Genomic DNA, 15,900 nt, shown 5'->3' on the forward strand with positions numbered 1-15,900 from the left:
ACCAGCGAACTCCGTCAAGTGCGCTCGGGTACTGTACGCCTCGACGTGAGTAGGGGTAACCGGGTATGCGGTTATGAAACTGTGATAGATGCGCTGAGGAAGGACAGTAGTAAGTTTAGAAGACTAAGGAGCCTTCGACCAGCATTCAGGCAAGCGGGGCGTGCGGCCAAACGCGTGAGCGTGCCTGAGCACTCGTATGCCAGAGTGTGCGGCGGGATGAAAGCGCGGCCCGCTTTGCGCCGGAGCGAAACTGGATGCAGTAGCGGGTTGGCTACTACCAATAACACTAGCTTCCTCATTTTTACAAAAATTCCCGATTGCTTAGACCTGTACTCGAGAGTCGACACCACAAGCTTTCTAACGGCAGACTTCGTCAAAGGAGCAATCGCTCGCATGAAAGCTGTACTTTCTTGCCGCAGGATACTTGCTTGGCAAGATAACGACAACCTATGGCGTTGAGCAGGATCGGCGAGCTGTAACTGGGCCAATGCGCCGACAGCTCGATGGCGCCGCGCCTCGTGCCCATAGAGCACCCCCTCGACGCCGTCAACTACGATGTCGTGTAAGTCAGAAGCTGAATGACAAAGTATAGAACGGCAAACTGGTGGCTGTTCAAAATCGGCGGTCAACGGGCGCGCCGTCTAAGGGAGAGAGCTCCGGCGGTACTGCCTGACCTCTTGCCACGCCAGCCCCACGCCCTCTGCGCCAGGCGGCTGAGGCGTCGCTCCCACGCTGCGCTGCAGGCTGCATCGCGATGAGTCCTCGGGCTGCTACCAGTGGCGCTACGTGGACGCAGGGCTCGACTCGCGGCGGCGGGCAGCCTCCGCCTGCTGCCGCAGCCGTGGCGGGGAGTTGCCGCCGAGCCCTGGCAGCTCGCCTCCACCCGTGGCCGCCACCGCACCCCTTGCCGCCGCTGTGTACTCGGATCCGGTCTCTTCAATTTACCTTCCTGCTACAGCCCGGAGCCATCAGCTGCACAGCAGCATAGGCACGGGCGCCGTTCACGGTGCGACGGGCTGCCCGGAGGTAGCGTCGCCCGCTAGCTCTGGCTCACCAACTCGTGACGCGATGGAGCTGGAGCAGCAGCAGCAGCAGCAGCAACAGCAGCCGCATAACGGGAAGCAGGATGATTCATTGTCAGGGCAGCGGGCACCAGCGGAGCGGGGCCAAGAAGCGGGCTGCCGCGCATCACGTCCGCAGGTTCCTTTTCATAGCCAGGCAGCAGCAGCGGCAGCAGCAGCAGCAGCGGCAGCGGGGCCGGAGGCCGCTTCACCGCCACTCGGACCAGGAGCGGGCGCAACTACAGGAACAGGCGCGGGGACGGGGATGGAGGTGCAGGCGGAAGGGGAGGCGGAGGCGGACTTGGTGCCGTGTGGCCATCCACACGAGGTCCTGGAGCCCACGCGGCGGCGGGAGCTGCTCCGGGCCACAGGGCTGTTGGGACAGGTGGGTGCGTCGCAGCAGGTAGAGGCACCAGGTAGAGGCGGAAGGGGCGGGTTGGCTGGTGCGGCGTGGGGACCGGACCACTTCGCGTCTAATGCACCATTGCGGGTGCTACGCTAGAAACCGAGCGGCATGCGCCAAGAGCCAGCGCGTCCAATCAAGGGCATTGGCGCCCGCCCTATATGCAACTCTGTCTAATGGCACCTGCCCTTCACTGCCCATGGGGCCACGCCCATCCACGCCCCTCCACGCCCCTCCACGCTCCACGCCCCTCCACGCCCCTCCTGCCCGCCTCCCTCTCCCCGCTTTCCCCCACACGCCCCTCAGGTGGCGCATGACGCCGTGGTGCTGCTGTACGAGCTGCACCAGCTGACCGCCGCCTCCGCCGCCATCCGCACCAGCGGCACCTGCCCGCCCGCCGCCGTGGACCTCACCGACCGCGACTTCGTAGTGCTGGCGCTACTGCCGCACCCGCACCCCACGGACCAGCACCAGCACCCGGACCAACACAACATGGGGCAACACCATACGGAGCAACACCACACGGAGCAGCCCAAGCCGTGGCAGTGCCAGCAGCAGCAGCAGCAGCAGGTGTCGGCCTCCGGCCGGACAGCACACCAGCAGGGGCAACCCCGCGAGCAGCTGAGGACCGGAGCGCCTGCAGGAGGTGGCGGCAGTGGCGGCGGCAGCGGCGGCAGTCCGTGTGCAGGTCGGTTACGGTCCCTCAGCGGCGGCGGTGAAAGTGAGGACTGCTTCGTTGGTGGGGGCCGGGGCCCGGGAGGTGGCGCGTGCAGTCACGGCTCAGCGGGTGGGACTGCTGGCGCTGGCGCCGGCGTGGCTGCCGCCGGCAGCAGCGACGGGAGCAGTGGCTGTAGCCAGATCGGAGCTGGGTCAGGTGCCGGCAGTAGCTGTGGCAGCATCAGGCGCAACAGCTCCGGGCCCTGGTGGCGCAAGCCGGCTGCGTGTGGCAGTCGGAGGCTCCGAAAGGGCGGGGTTGCGGTCAGCTCCTCCGCCGTCAGTCATGGGGCTGCGGCGGTGGGGCCTGCTGCCGCTGCCGCTGCCGCTGGCACAGCAGCCGGCGAGCGCGGCGCCGCGCCGGCACTGGAGGAGGACCTGCAGGCCTCGGCGGCGCCCATGGACATCGACATGGACTTCGCCGCAGGTGCCGTCGGGGCAGACGCCAGCGAAGCACTTGGTGCGGGGCAGTACACCAGCAACGACATGCAGCAGCAGCAGCAGCAGCAGCAGCAGCAGGAGACGAGCTCAAGGCCAAAAGACGTGAGCATGGCGGCAACGGCGGGCAGGCTGGGAGCAGGGGAAGGTGTGGTGTGGCCACCTCACGGCAGTGTGGGCCCGGGGCCGTACACGTCTTCATCGTCACCACTCGCCAGCGTCACGCCCGCCGCGATGCCGGCAGCAGGCGGCCCTGGGGACGGTAGCGGCCGTGACGCTCGCAGCGCAAACAGCAGCGGGGCCCTCGGTGTCAGCGGCAACGACAGCGGCAGCGGTGGTGGTGGTGGTGCACGCGGCGGGTCCGGGGCTGGGGTGGCGGCCAGCGCAGCGGCCCGGGCGGCGGCCATCCGGGCAGCCATTGCCGCCGCGCCGCCCGCGTCTTGGAGCTGGAGCCATGCATTTGCGTCGCGAGCGCAGCAGCAGCTGCCCAAGCAGCAGGCCGGAGCGCTGCTTCTTGCCCGGCCCGCATTGGCCAAGCCCCCTGTGGTCAGCGGTGCACAGCAGTCCTCCGCCTACGCAGCAGCAGGCGCGCGCGCACCAGCACTTGCGCCCGCGGCGACGGCCCCAACAGCAGCTGCTGCCTCGCTGCGTCTGCGCCTGCTGCGCAGCGATGGCGACTGTGCCGGACCCGCCACCCGCACCGGCGCCACGGCAGCAGCAACGGGTGCGACCTCAGCAGGCGCTTCCGTGTCGGTGACAGCGGCATCGGCGGCGGCGCCTTCAAGCCCGACGGCATCTACTGTTGCGGCTATGGCGAGTTGCTCCCTGTCCACTGCCCGGCGCCCGCCGGCCGGCGGTGGCGCCGCAGCGGCCACACGGCCCTCGTATGACAGTCATGGCGGCGGTGCTCCGGCGTCGGCGTGCCAACCGTCACAACCACCGCCGCCGCAATCACCACCGCAACAAACATCGCTGGAGTCCGTGGGTGGCGCCGTGGATGAGCACTTAGGGGAGCGGCCACCACACGTGCGACACCCGCAGCAGCAGCAGCAGCATTCGCCGCCACTTGTGACGACGAGTGAGTCAAGCACTCGGCAGCACGAACACCCACAGCGGCAGCATGTGCAAGGACACGAGGCACGTGCTCCGTTGCTGCAGTCGCAATGGCAGCCGTGGTCAGCGGCAGTGCAGCCACCGCCGCCGCTGGCGCAGCCGCAGCCGCGGAGGGTGGCAGCGGTGGCTGTGTGTCGGCAGCTGCGGGATGACCGCCGGGCGGCGGCCGTGACAGAGGCGTTTGCGGCGGCGACTGGAGCGGGTGCCTTCAAGCAGCAGCGCCGCAGTGCCTCCAAGACAGCGGCGGGCGCGACGCCGCTACTCACGTCCGGTTACACGTACGCCGCCTGCACCCTCACCAGCGTACCGGGCCTGTGAGTGTGGGCAGCTCGGGCCGGGCGCGTGTGTGTATGCTGGATTGCTAGTGGACCGTAGTGTGGGGAGTTCGCAGTCAGTTGTGTGTACCGTAGACCGTAGGCTGCAAACCCCATGAGGGAGAGCGGGGAAGCTTACCTGCCAACGCAACTCCAAGCCGTGCGCCGTCACCACCACCTCGCTAGCTACCCCACCCCCGACCCCACCTATGACGCGGTTCTCACGTGTTGCCGTTATTCCTAGTGTTGAAGCTGCGGTTGTTTCTTGTCTTGGCGCAGGTACGCGCACATGCTGGACTCGCGGCACGGCCCCACACGCGCCGCACTGGTGTCCCAGCTGCTGCGGCTGCTGACGGGCGTGCTGGGGTCGCAGCACGCGGGCGCACTGCAGCTGCTGCGGAGGCACAGCAGGGGCCGTGAGGTGCGTGCGCGTGCGCGTGTGTGTGTGTGTGTGTGTGTGTGTGTGCGTGTGTGTGTGTGTGTGTACGTGTACGTGTGGGTGGTTGGAGTGAGGGGTAGTGCATGCCAATCCCAGGGCCGGGCGGCCGGAAGGGGCCGGCGCGGTCAGCGGGCGGGCCGTCCAGCACACAGATGCTCTACGGTTGCGGCTGCGGGGCTCGGGGGCGTTGAGGCACCGCAGGGTTGCGAACGGCTGGAAACCCGAGTGCACGGCACAGCATGGTGGCACGCGCTGTCGCCATGCGCTCCGCATTCCTGCACTTAACCCGTGCATTCCCTGCGCCGCAGTACCACGGCCCCGGCACCGGGCCCTTCTGCACCCTGTCGCTCACACACAACTACCACAACCGCATACACGTGGACCAGGTGGGTGTGTGGGTGTGGGTATGGGTGTGGTGGTGTGTGTGTGGTGTGGGGGTGGGGGTGGGTGTGGGTGGGCGGTCAGGTGGCGTCAAGTGCAGTGCAGCACATTCGGCAACGGCATGGCGGATTGCTGAGCCCCGCTTGCCGCACTTGCCCCTCCGACCTTCCCCGAGCGCTCTTGTGCCGTTGTCAGCCACTGCTCTTCTGCATGCTTGCTTTACCCGCGCAACCCACCCGCTATAAAACTCTAAAACCCCCGCTCCCCACCCATGCCGCCCCACCCCATCCCACGCCCCCCGCAGGACGACCCGCCCCTGTCGTTCATTACCTGGTGGCTGGAGGGCCGGTGCGGGCAGCTGTGCGGCGGCGCCTTCCGACTGGCCAACGTGCGGGTGCGCTTCACGCCGCTGCAGGTGAGAGCGCGAGGGCGGGGGACTGGGGACTAGAGCTGGTTGATGGGACGTGGGTGTACAGCATAGTACAGCACAAGTTACCGCAGAAGGTTTCCTCCCGGCCCCACACCCCACCCCGCACCGTAAGGTTCATCGTTTGCATCTTTCGCTTCGGCTTGTGCTCCGCTGATTTCGCTTGAGCTGGTTTGGTTTGGGCTGGTATTTACAGCCTCAGCCACCCTCTACCGTGCGGCCGCACAGGGCACCACACTGCTCCTCAACACCATCCTCATCTACCACGGCACAGAGGCCTCCACAAACACACACTCGCCCAGCCGCGCCACCCGCCGTCCCGGCGGCCTCGACGCCGACACCAGCAGCAGCGCCAGCGCCAGCGCCAGCGCCAGCACGGTGCAGGTTGCCGACCCTGCCAACGCCGCGGCGGCCGTGGCGGCAGAGGCTGGCGCGGCGGCGCGGTGCGGTGCGGCGCCGGGCAGCGGCACCAGCACCAGCAGCACCACTGGTGGCACTGGCGGCGGCGGGCCTCTGCGGCGCCTAGGTTCGGCGCTGTGGGTGCGGGAGTCGGTTGTAGCGGCGGACGCGGCGTGGCGGGCGGGGGCGTGGGTGGCGTACAAGGCCGAGCACAAGCGGCGGCCGCGCGGCTTTGAGGAGGCCTGCAACTACGCACGCGGGTATGTCGCTTGGGCGTGGCAGCATGAGTCAGTGTCCCGCGACCAACTCAATCCCGCTGCTCTGCCGCACCACCTGTTGTCCTCCCCCCCTGGCCGCCGCCGCCCTCTCCTCTGTGTTGCCTCCGCACGCTGTCTCACTGCCCACCTCCCCCCTCTCCCTCTCCCTTCCCCCTCTGCCCCGCCCCCCCGCCACACACACACACGCGCGCACATGCCTGGCGCTGTGTGTGGCCCCAGCCTGGTGCGGCGGTCTGTGGACCCGGCAGCGCAGCGGGCCGCCATCCTGCGGGCCGGCCGCCTGACCGACTTCTTCCACAAGCACTGCGGGTGCGTGCGGGTGCACGTCCACGTGTGTGTGTGGGGAGGGGTGCACAGGGCAAGAGGCAGAGTCCAAACAGGGCGCGGGTGAGGGGTGCGGGTTACGGCCGCTAACGGCTGACTAACACGGCCTCCTCCTGACCTCCCGCCTCCATCTCCGCCTCCGCCTCCCACATGCTCACAGGTTCGACGCGGCGCCGCTGCGGGAGGAGTGTGGGTGCTGGGGCGTGTGCGACCTGCCGCCTGGGGTGGTGTAGGGGGCGGGGTGGCGTGGCGGTAACTTGTAGCATAACACAATTTCGACTTGGAACTCGTGCATGTGCGTGTGTGTGGGGGGGGGGGGGGGAAGCCAGGCTGCCCGAGGCGCATTGCCCGGGGATGCCGTAAGAACGGCGCGTGGCGGCGGCGTTGGACTAATACCGTATCAGGGCTAGGCGGTGTAGGCCGGGTGCGGCGCGGTTGAGTAAGCTGACCATGACATTCTGTGTGACGATTGCTGAAGAGGCTGGAGGCTGCACGGTACAAAGGCGCTGCAGAGCCCGCTCCGTCATCGGTATGCTGTCTGCACAATTGAACCTGATGAGTGTCATGAATAATCCGATCTTTTTGGCCCTAGGACGCAAAAGAATGCCGCGTGTGCCGTCTCCAGGCCTTCGCCATTTCGACAGAGAGCAATGTGTTTCACAAGATTTACCCCGGGACCTGCATCGAGCAACACTCGCTGCTGAGTGCTGCTCACATATGCTCACGCGCGGGGCGACACCGCGGGTCCCACCTGTAAGTCGCTTCCACACAAGTCCACCTCCACTCCTCCAGGCCTCCACATAGCTACAGCTACAGCACTTTCTGTGGCCCTATGCCCTCATCACAGCCAACCTTGCTGACTGAACATCACACGCTCAAAGCAGCTCACAAGTCACAACCCCACCCAGCCAGCGCCGCACCGGACCGTCACCGGTTGACCGGTACCCTCACCTGACACACGCCTCTCCCCACGTCCCTCCCACCTCCACACACACGCCCTCCCGCCCACACACGGGGCCCCTCCCCCCCTCGCTCTCACTCCTCCGCCTCATCGTACAACACCACTCGCCGCAGCCCGTACACCTTGCCCAGCCGCACCACCGCCTGCTCGCCCCGGTGGTCGGCAGTGGCTGCTACTGCCACGTAGTCCGCCGCCGCCGCCAGCGCCTCCGCCTGCGGCCGCCGCAGCTCACTGAGCGCCACGTGCCTCACCACCACGTGCTGCTGCCGGGACCCCCACGGCGCCAGTGACGTAGCACTGCTGCTACAGCCGCCGCCGCCGCCGCCACCGCAGCCGCCACCGCCAGTGCCACTGCAGCCGCCCGGGCTGGCGCTGCTGTCACTGGTGCTGCTACTGCCGTCGGCGAGGGGCGCCGCCGCCGCCGCCGCCGCCGCCACCTCGGCCGCCTCCCGCACGTCCAACAGCGCTACTGCCGCCTTGTCGGGCGCACTGCCGCCGTGCGCCGCCAGCTGTAGCAGCTCGCCACGTCCCACTCGTGTCAACGCCGAGGGGTCCAAGTACGCACTCGTCCCGCTGCTGCTGCTGCTGCTGCTACTGCCACTCGCCCCGGTCCCGACCGCAGCCGCCGCAGCTGCAGCCGCGGCAGCTGACGCAGGCAGCGGCGGCAGCGGCAGGCGGCCGTCATCGTCGTCGTCGCCATTCGCCGCCGCCACCGCCGCCGCCATCTCCTCGGCGGGGTCCAGTCCGAACTCAAGGTCATCATCCATGAGGCCAACTGCCAGAGGTTGTGTGTGTGTGTGTGTGTGTGTGTGTGTGTGTGTGTGTGTGTGTGTGTGTGTGTTAAAGAGCACAAGGAGAACGTTACGCAAAGACTGTGTGTGTGTGTGTGTGTGTGTGGTAGATGGTGGAGGTGTCATGGCAGTGCTAGTGGTGGCAGTGGAGGTACCGTACGCGGTGTTTCGGGTAGGAAGGCGATGCATGCGGTTCAGTCGAATGCCACGAGCGAGACGACCCAGACCTCCTCCCCCCCCACACACACATACACACACCGACACACACATGCTGAGCTGTAGCGGCCTGCTTCGCTTGCGAGTTCGCATGCGCAGTGTCAAGCCTTTCACATTGTGCTTTCCTGGCACACGCTGCCGCTACCCGGGCAGGCACGTGAAAGCTCTTCGGCCGCCGCAGCCACCGGATCTCCACCGGACCCACTCGACCACCTAGCGCTAGTCGGCCCGCCCGCTACGGCCCACCCACAACACCAGTATACACACGTCTGCGCATACACACATGACGCATTCCCGCCTTGTGCTTATCTAACACACGACACATACACACCCACACACGCGCCCCTACCCCCTCGGCCCCCCTTCCCCCGCCTCACCCCTGGCCGGCCTCATGTCCAGCGGGTTGCCCAGCTCCGCCACCACATCCTCCCAGTCGTCCAGCTCCTCTTCCTCGTCCTCGTCGCCCTCGCCGCCCGCAGCCACGAAGCGCACACCCAGCTCCTGCTCCTGCTCACACATGCACACGAGCACATACGGCAACACATGCACCCAGAAGCTCAAGGAAGGCAAGGGTTCGGTGTTTGTGTCATACACGGACCACGTCTTAAAGAGGCTGTGGCTGCCAGCCCACCCCTTGCCAGCGGGCCCAGGAGTGTGTGTGCGTGCGACGGTGGTGGGGTGTCAGAACGGTGCCATGCCAAACCCACGCACACAACCCGCTAGCCCGCCCCCATCCCGACCACGCTGGCCCCATGTCTTGACGCCTACAACACATAGCACCTCAATGGCTTCAATTGACAGGGGCTCCTGCCGTGTGGCCCCTCACCAAGTGCCGCATGAGCTCCTGAGGGTCGGCCCGGGCCGCGACAAGTCGGCGCCGCGAGCGGCGGGCATGGCATAGGCCGTGCAGCGCCGCAGGCCAGCTGTGCGGTCCCGTCACCTGGACTCCTGTTACATGCCTGTCACATACAGGTTTCGTGTGGTGCGTTGGCGCGCTTGGGCGTGAGCTGCGGTGAGCGCTTTCTAGAAAATGCCTCCCGGCCTGCCGGAGCGCAAGCCCCACCGAGCTCATTCTGCAGGTTTATTATGATTGTATGAAGTGACAACAATGTAGCATGTATTGGTATTATTGGAGGGCTCTCTCGTCAGAACTATCATTCAATCACCGGTTATGCATTGCACCCAACACGTTGGGCCAAGCGAACACATATAATGCAACCTGCAATGAAAGATACGCGTGACAAACTCGGCTTCAAGTTTGGCGCAACCTGCCTCCCAAGCTGCCCCGCGGGTCAAGCCGCATCAGCAGCCCTGAGCCTCCCGCCCCTCCCTTCCGGCTCATTTTGCTGGCGACTCGCCGCACAGGGGCGCTGTTTGATTAGCTGCTTAGAGCGCGTTCCGTAGCTTGAGCTTTCACAGGTCGTAAGCCGCGTCCTCGCCTGCTCAGTCATAACATCTCCGCCCAAGTCTGCAGCTGCCATGGGCAACCAGCAGAGCACGCTGCTGGACGAGCACCTCCGCTGCAGCAGCAGCGGCAGGGGCGCGGGCGAAGCAGGCGGCGGCAGCGGTCTGGATTTCCTGGCGGGCTTCAATCTGAACGGCCTAAATCAGATGCTCGGTGGCATCCCCAGCCAGCAGCCTCTGCACCAGCAGCAACACAAGGGCCGTGGCGGAGGCGGCGACGGCGTCGCCGTCGGACCGGCGGACCTGCCTCCTGCGACCCCAGCGACCACCTCTGCCGCGCAGCCCTCCGGACCCGCCGGCTCCGCCTGGAGCTTCCTGGCCCCCGCCGCCGCAGCCGTGTTCAACAGCATCGCACACACGCCCGAAGGCTGGGGCGAGAGCGGCACGGGCACGAGTGCCGGCGCCACCCCCGTATGGTCGTCACCTCCCTCATGCTCTTCCCCCGCAACCGTCGCAGCGTCGGCTGCGGCTGCCGCCGCCGCAGCTGCTGACAAGGAGGCGGCGGCGCTGGCGGCGGCGGCCCTGGCGGCCATGCCGGCGCGCTCGCTGGCGCAGCCGGCCTTTGAGCTGCCGCCGCCGAACCGAATGGCGGCGCAGCTGAAAGGTTACGGAGTGGATCCAACCGCCGACCTCAGCCTCACGTCACTCATGTGGCGGGCGGCAGCGGCGGCTGCATCTGACGGAGGCGGCGGCCGCGCGGGCGCGGGAGAGGAGCAGGAGGGGGCGGTGGAGGGGGCGGAGGGCACGGAGTGGGAACTTGGCAGTGGTTTGGAGGGGCTCGAGGCGGTGGGGTACGGCGAGGTGGACGTGGCGCCAGCGGGGCCGCAGCCGGTGGTGGCTGGAGTCTGTCTGGGGCCGCCGTTGCTGACAGACGGTGAGTGTGGCGGGGATCGTATTGGCGGGAGCGGGAGCTGGAGATGAGTGGGTCAGGATGTGAACAGTTGGGACAGGCCAGGATGGAGGGAGGCAGCCCCAGCGGGCACCGTGTTTACCACGGTGCCACAGTGTTGTGTTGCAGTTCAAGCAGCTCCGTGATGTGTTGGCCGCCGCCTTTCGCTCTCACGTCGCCTCCGTGGCTTTCCCCCGTGTGCCCCCCCCCACGGCCACACAGAGGAGGCTGGTGCCGCCGGCGGTGGGGAGCTCACCACCTCCTCCTGCCCGCAGCAGCAGGGGCAGCAGCAAGGGCCGGTCGCGTCAGGGGTACTGCAGGGCGCGGCGCAGCCGCCGCTGGTGCTGGGCTGTGTAACGCTGGTGGAGACGGGGCCGGGCCAGGGCGTGGGGTCAGCAGGTAGGTGGGTTGACGGGGGTTGGGCTTCATACTGGAGTTGGGGTTGGGGTCAGTTGGGGCGTCTTATTGGCGTTATGGGGCTGCAGCACTCGCGCACGTGGCGCTGCGGCATAAGTGCGCCATTTGAACTCCCTCCGTTCGCAAGCAACTAGGTTCTGCCGCCGGCACCTCTTGCGCCACGTCTATGCATCCATGCCATGTCCAATACTCCCGTCCCCGGCCCCGCCCTGAGCAGGCTGCGCCACGCGGGCTGAGTGGGACATCCCGTTGCGCCACTGCGGCGCGTTCACACCCGACCCAGCCGCCGCCGCCGCCACCGCGTCCGCCACCCCCGGCCGCACCGCCAGTGAGCCGTGCGGCTGCAACGTGCGCGTGGTGTCACCCACCTTCAGCGTGCCGGCAGGCGGCGGTGGCAGTGGTGGGGCTGGCGGCGGCGGCGGCGGCGGGTCAGCAATGTCCAACTGGTAAGAATGATTTGGCTGCTGTCCCTGGCACCAGATGCCAGTTTTTGATTCTCCGGATGCTTCCCTTACCATGGCTGCACGTCTGCACCTACACCACACCGCACCACACCACACCACGCCACGCCATGCCCTTCAAGCTGCGCCCTGTTGCCCTCTACCTTGTAAACCCCTGCCCGGTGCGCCCCTGCCCGCCACCCTCAGGCGGCTGTGCTGGTCGCTGTTCGACCACGACTCCAGCCGCGTGTCCCTGTACCTGCTGCACACGCCCGCGCCTGCCGCCGCGCCTGCTGGCGCGCCTGCCGCCGCGCCTGCGGGCGCCGCCACTGCTGCCGCGCCTGGTGCTGCTGCTCCCACTCCGAGCACTACAGCTGCTGCTGCTGCTGCTGCTGCTGCTGCGCCGCCCGCGCCGTCCCCAGTGGGCGACCGTGGCGCGGCGGCGTCACAGCCGTTATTGGGCGCGGGGGCCAGCCGTGGCCGGGACCTGAATGGGGGCCAGCAGCCTCAGCCGGTGGCCGAGACGTCGGTGGGGGCCGCTGCTGCGGCCGCGCCGGGTCCGGAGGGGGACTGGTGGCTGACGTGGCGGCTGGAGGCGGCGGGCCTGCTCGACACAGGGGAGCCGGCGGTGCGCGTGGCGGTGCCGGGTGAGAGCACGGCGGCTCGAGGGGTGCGGAGCGGTCACTTGTGGCGTGCCCTCAAGATTGAGGCGCAGCTTGATGTGCGTGCATGCCACACACACAGCACCCCGGCCTGATTATTGTATCTGTCAGTATGCTTAGACTTCCCCATCCTCCTGCCCCAACCCTCTTCCATCCGCCGCCAGGCGAGCTGTCGCACCTGTTCCGGCCTGGCGGCCGCGGCTGGGGCGTGCAGGCGCTGCTGTCCGCCGCCGAGCTGGACGTGCTGCTGGCGTGCGCCACCCTGCGAGTGACCGCCACACTGGTGCACCCGCCCATGCCGGCGGAGGTGGTGCTGCGGACCGGCGCCGCCACCGGCAGTGCTGCCGCCGCCCCTGCCACTGGCACTGGCACTGCTACTGGGGGCGGCATGGCTGGCGGCGTGGAGTCGGCGGTGGCGGCGGCGGCAGCGCAGAGTCAGCAGCAGCAGCAGCAGCAACAGCGGCGGCAGCAGCAGCTGGCCCGGCTGAGGGCGGCTCACACGGCGGCGGCTGCCGCGGCGGCGGCTGCTACTGCGCTGCCTCGGCCTCGCGCACTGCGTGACACGCTCAAGTTTGACGTGATGCTGGTGCGTGTGCGTGTATGTGTGTGTGTGTGTGTGTGTGCGCGCGTGTGCGTGTGCGTGTACGTGTACATGTACATGTACGTGTGCGTGTGCGTGTGCGTTTGCGGGTGCGTGGAATCCCGCTGTTCGTTTGTGACCCGGTGTCCGTCCCGCACCCTGCACAACCACGACCACCCGCCCCTCAACACCCCTCAGCACCCCCTGCAACCTGTTGTACAACTCAACATCCACCCCTTCCCCCTTCCCCCTTTTTGCAGGCCAGCCTGAGTCCGCGTGTGTTGGTCGTGGACGGCTTCCTGCCGCCGGGGCTGTGCGACGCGCTGTGCGCCGTGGCGGCGCCGCGACTCATACGCAGCCGCGTGTCCACGGGTGAGGGCAGCCCGGGCGGGGGGGGGGGATTCATATGCCCGAGCCCAACGAACTGCCCCAATAGTCAAGGAATCGAGGGCAACCACTCACTTCCGCCTGTTGCACTGCCCGCTGTTCCCTATTCCCGATGCTCCCATTGCCGTTACCCTGCTTCCATAGCCCTGTTTGCCTTAACCGCGCCCCCTCCACCCCCCGCCCCCCCCCCCCCATCTAGGCGCTGAGACGCCCAGCCGCGTTAGCCAGTCCACCTTCTTCACGGGCGACAGCGCGCGGCTGCCGGAGGTGGTGGCGGTGGAGGCGCGGCTGCAGGCGCTCATGGAGCGGCCCGAGGTCACCGCGGGGGGGCGGCCCACGCTGGTCAAGAGCGAGGCGCTGCAGGTGCGTGCGGCATACGTCTTCGTGGGGTCTGCGTGGGGCGAGACGTCGGGTCGGGTCGGGTGAGGCACGGCAGGGCAAGGGCAGGGCAAGAGCGACGTCGCAGGGTGACTGGGTGAGGGAAGCTTAAAGTATGTAGCTGATGGAGCTGAGTGAGTTTAGTGGGTGAAGCCGCAGGGCAGGGCACGGGGCGTATCTGTGCCTGCATCACAAGCGTTGGTGGTGGTGGACGTGTCCCTCCGCTGTGGGCCATGTCCGCCAGTGCCTGTGCGTGCCGCCACATTGAAACGCCCTCCCTCGGACCCTCCCTTATGCCCCGTCCCCGCCCCCACCCCCGGTGCAGGTGGTGTCGTACGACGTGGGCGGCTTCTACTCGGAGCACTACGACAACAAGACCGGTGGCGTCATCAGCCGCGCCGCCACCATCATCATCTACCTGCAGGACACACAGGCCGGCGGCAGCACCCACTTCCCCAAGTGAGCAGGCAGGCAGGCAGGGGGGAGGGGCGCTGCGTCGTGTGAATTGCTGAGGTCGCGTGCATTGTTGCTGGTGGAGTAGACGAGGGGTTGAGGAGAGGGCGGGTGCGTGTAGCTGCTTTGTGCGAGGCGTGACGATGAATGCGTTTCGCAGTCAACTGCTGGGGGCTGGCTGACAGCGGCTCATCAAGCAGGCGGTTCACTGGGCTGGGCCGGTGCCTGATATGATTTGCTGTCGCTGCTTGTGGGGCTGCGCGCCAACAAGCAATTCCCACGGCCATAGCCACATGCAAACGACCAAAGCCCACCCTCTCCGCTCTCCTCAGTACCAGTCAAAAGTAACAAGACTCAGACTCAACCAGTTGGTCATGGTCCCGTTTGGCCACCCAACGTACAGTTCATCTGCACCAACAGGCCCACACCGCCAGCAGCACACCGCACCGCAAACCTTCCTCCCCACCACCCCTACGCCACACCCCGCCGCCCCCCCCCCCACCCCCACGCACGCACGCTCCCTCAGGTCCACCGGCCTGCCGGCGCTGCGCTGCCTGCCGCCCGCACGCCACTGCCTGGCCGCGCTGCCGCACTGCAGCCAGCAGCTGCGGCTCATGCGCGTGGCGCGGCCCGGACTGCGCGTCTACCCCGCGAAGGGCCGAGCGCTCATCTTCTGGTGCGTGCGCGCAGAGGCTCCGTGTGCCCATTCACCTTGACACCCGCAACTCTATAGCAAAACGGTTCCCATGCATACCACAGGGGCGTTGCCGCCACGCCTCACCGGCCTCCGTCGCTGCCTGCCTGCTGCGCTGCACCTGCAGCAACCCATCCCTACCCGTCCCCCGCCCACTGCCAACCCCGCCCTATCGCCGTGCTGTTGCTGCTGCTCCCCCTGCCCACAACCTGCCCCAGGTCGCGGCTGCCCGACGGCAGTGAGGACCTGGCCAGCCTGCACTCGGCCGAGCCGGTGCGCGCCGGCAGCAAGTGGATCTGCACACGCTGGTTCAAGGAGCTGGCGGCGGCGGAGCCGTAGGGGGCGGTCTGCAGGGGCTCCATGGTTGCCGGCGGCGCAGCTGCTGTGCTCAAGCAAGCGCCCCCCACGGCGCTGCCGAGAGCTGCAGCGCGCCGCAAGACATGTGAGAGCTGTGTGGCAGCTGGTGCGTGCAGCTGGCCGCGGTCTGAAGTGCTGTGCTGTGTATATGTGTGGCCGGGCAGCCGCCAGCTCGCCCCCCATGTAGACAGACATGTAGAGGGCCGGCGAGCTGGCGGCGTCCCCCGTGTGTTGCCGCCCTGTAGCTGAACTGGCGGTGAGTGCCCAAGTTGTAAAACGCCGTGCCGCCGCCGCCGCCGCTGCTGCTGGGTCCCGCGCTGCGAGTCTCTGCCTGCTCCGTCGTACCCGACTGACCCCGCGCCAGCAGCCCCACCAGCGCGTGTCCGGCTGCCGTTGCTGCGCCTCCGTAAGACCCCACCGGCGGCGTCCAACTCCCAGCTCCGGCTGCAGCAGCTGCAGGCCTGTCGAGCCAGCTCCCGGTGGGGACCCCGCCGCCGCAGGAGCCCAGAGCTCCGCGCCACCCAGCCAGCCATGCTCCGCAGCGCTGCGGCTGCTGCTGTAGCTGCTCGCCAGTCGCGCCAGAGCGCTCATGAGCGCCGCACCCGCCCACAAATAGCACACTAGCCCACACGACTCACGGCGCACACAACCGCCAACGCCACCGGTCCCTCGATAGCAGTACTCCTCCGCGTCACCCCGTTTCACACAGCCACGCACCGCCACAACCCACCCGCATACCACTCACCTCAGCAGTGCTGCAAACTCCAGCGCTGTGCATGTCTCGCTGTAATGTGCGCCTGACTGATGTGCTGCCAGCCCGCAAACATTTGGATTAAACATACCGGACTCAGTGCTCTTTGCTGCCCAGGTTCCGCAAGCACTGCTCGTGCTGTGACGGTCCAACGCTTCCGTGCTGCACA

At 67.6% G+C, this 15,900-nt stretch overlaps 3 protein-coding genes across 3 annotated transcripts; 2 read left to right on the forward strand and 1 right to left on the reverse strand.

Annotated features, from left to right (window-relative positions):
- Positions 1 to 315: 315 nt before the first annotated feature.
- CHLRE_06g282350v5 (uncharacterized protein) lies at positions 316 to 6,877 on the forward strand. Its single transcript, XM_043063287.1, has 9 exons — positions 316 to 562; positions 744 to 1,446; positions 1,771 to 4,043; positions 4,323 to 4,464; positions 4,791 to 4,868; positions 5,168 to 5,278; positions 5,519 to 5,949; positions 6,187 to 6,276; positions 6,452 to 6,877. The coding sequence occupies exons 1-9, from the start codon at positions 504 to 506 to the stop codon at positions 6,522 to 6,524; spliced, it is 3,960 nt and encodes a 1,319-aa protein (XP_042923993.1). The 5' UTR covers positions 316 to 503; the 3' UTR covers positions 6,525 to 6,877.
- Positions 6,878 to 6,879: 2 nt separating this feature from the next.
- CHLRE_06g282400v5 (uncharacterized protein) lies at positions 6,880 to 9,345 on the reverse strand. Its single transcript, XM_043063288.1, has 3 exons — positions 9,086 to 9,345; positions 8,637 to 8,766; positions 6,880 to 8,027 (listed from the first exon to the last, which is right to left on the reverse strand). Exons 1-3 carry the CDS (start codon positions 9,095 to 9,097, stop codon positions 7,327 to 7,329), a joined length of 843 nt encoding a protein of 280 aa, XP_042923994.1. The 5' UTR covers positions 9,098 to 9,345; the 3' UTR covers positions 6,880 to 7,326.
- A 100-nt stretch (positions 9,346 to 9,445) lies between these two features.
- Positions 9,446 to 15,267, forward strand: CHLRE_06g282450v5 (uncharacterized protein). The gene is made up of 10 exons (XM_043063289.1): positions 9,446 to 10,597; positions 10,835 to 11,011; positions 11,247 to 11,475; positions 11,677 to 12,116; positions 12,296 to 12,717; positions 12,972 to 13,083; positions 13,298 to 13,461; positions 13,802 to 13,935; positions 14,456 to 14,605; positions 14,842 to 15,267. Exons 1-10 carry the CDS (start codon positions 9,739 to 9,741, stop codon positions 14,960 to 14,962), a joined length of 2,808 nt encoding a protein of 935 aa, XP_042923995.1. The 5' UTR covers positions 9,446 to 9,738; the 3' UTR covers positions 14,963 to 15,267.
- Positions 15,268 to 15,900: the final 633 nt, after the last annotated feature.

The sequence above is a fragment of the Chlamydomonas reinhardtii genome, chromosome 6, assembly GCF_000002595.2.
Source record: "Chlamydomonas reinhardtii strain CC-503 cw92 mt+ chromosome 6, whole genome shotgun sequence".
NCBI classification, from domain to species: domain Eukaryota; kingdom Viridiplantae; phylum Chlorophyta; class Chlorophyceae; order Chlamydomonadales; family Chlamydomonadaceae; genus Chlamydomonas; species Chlamydomonas reinhardtii.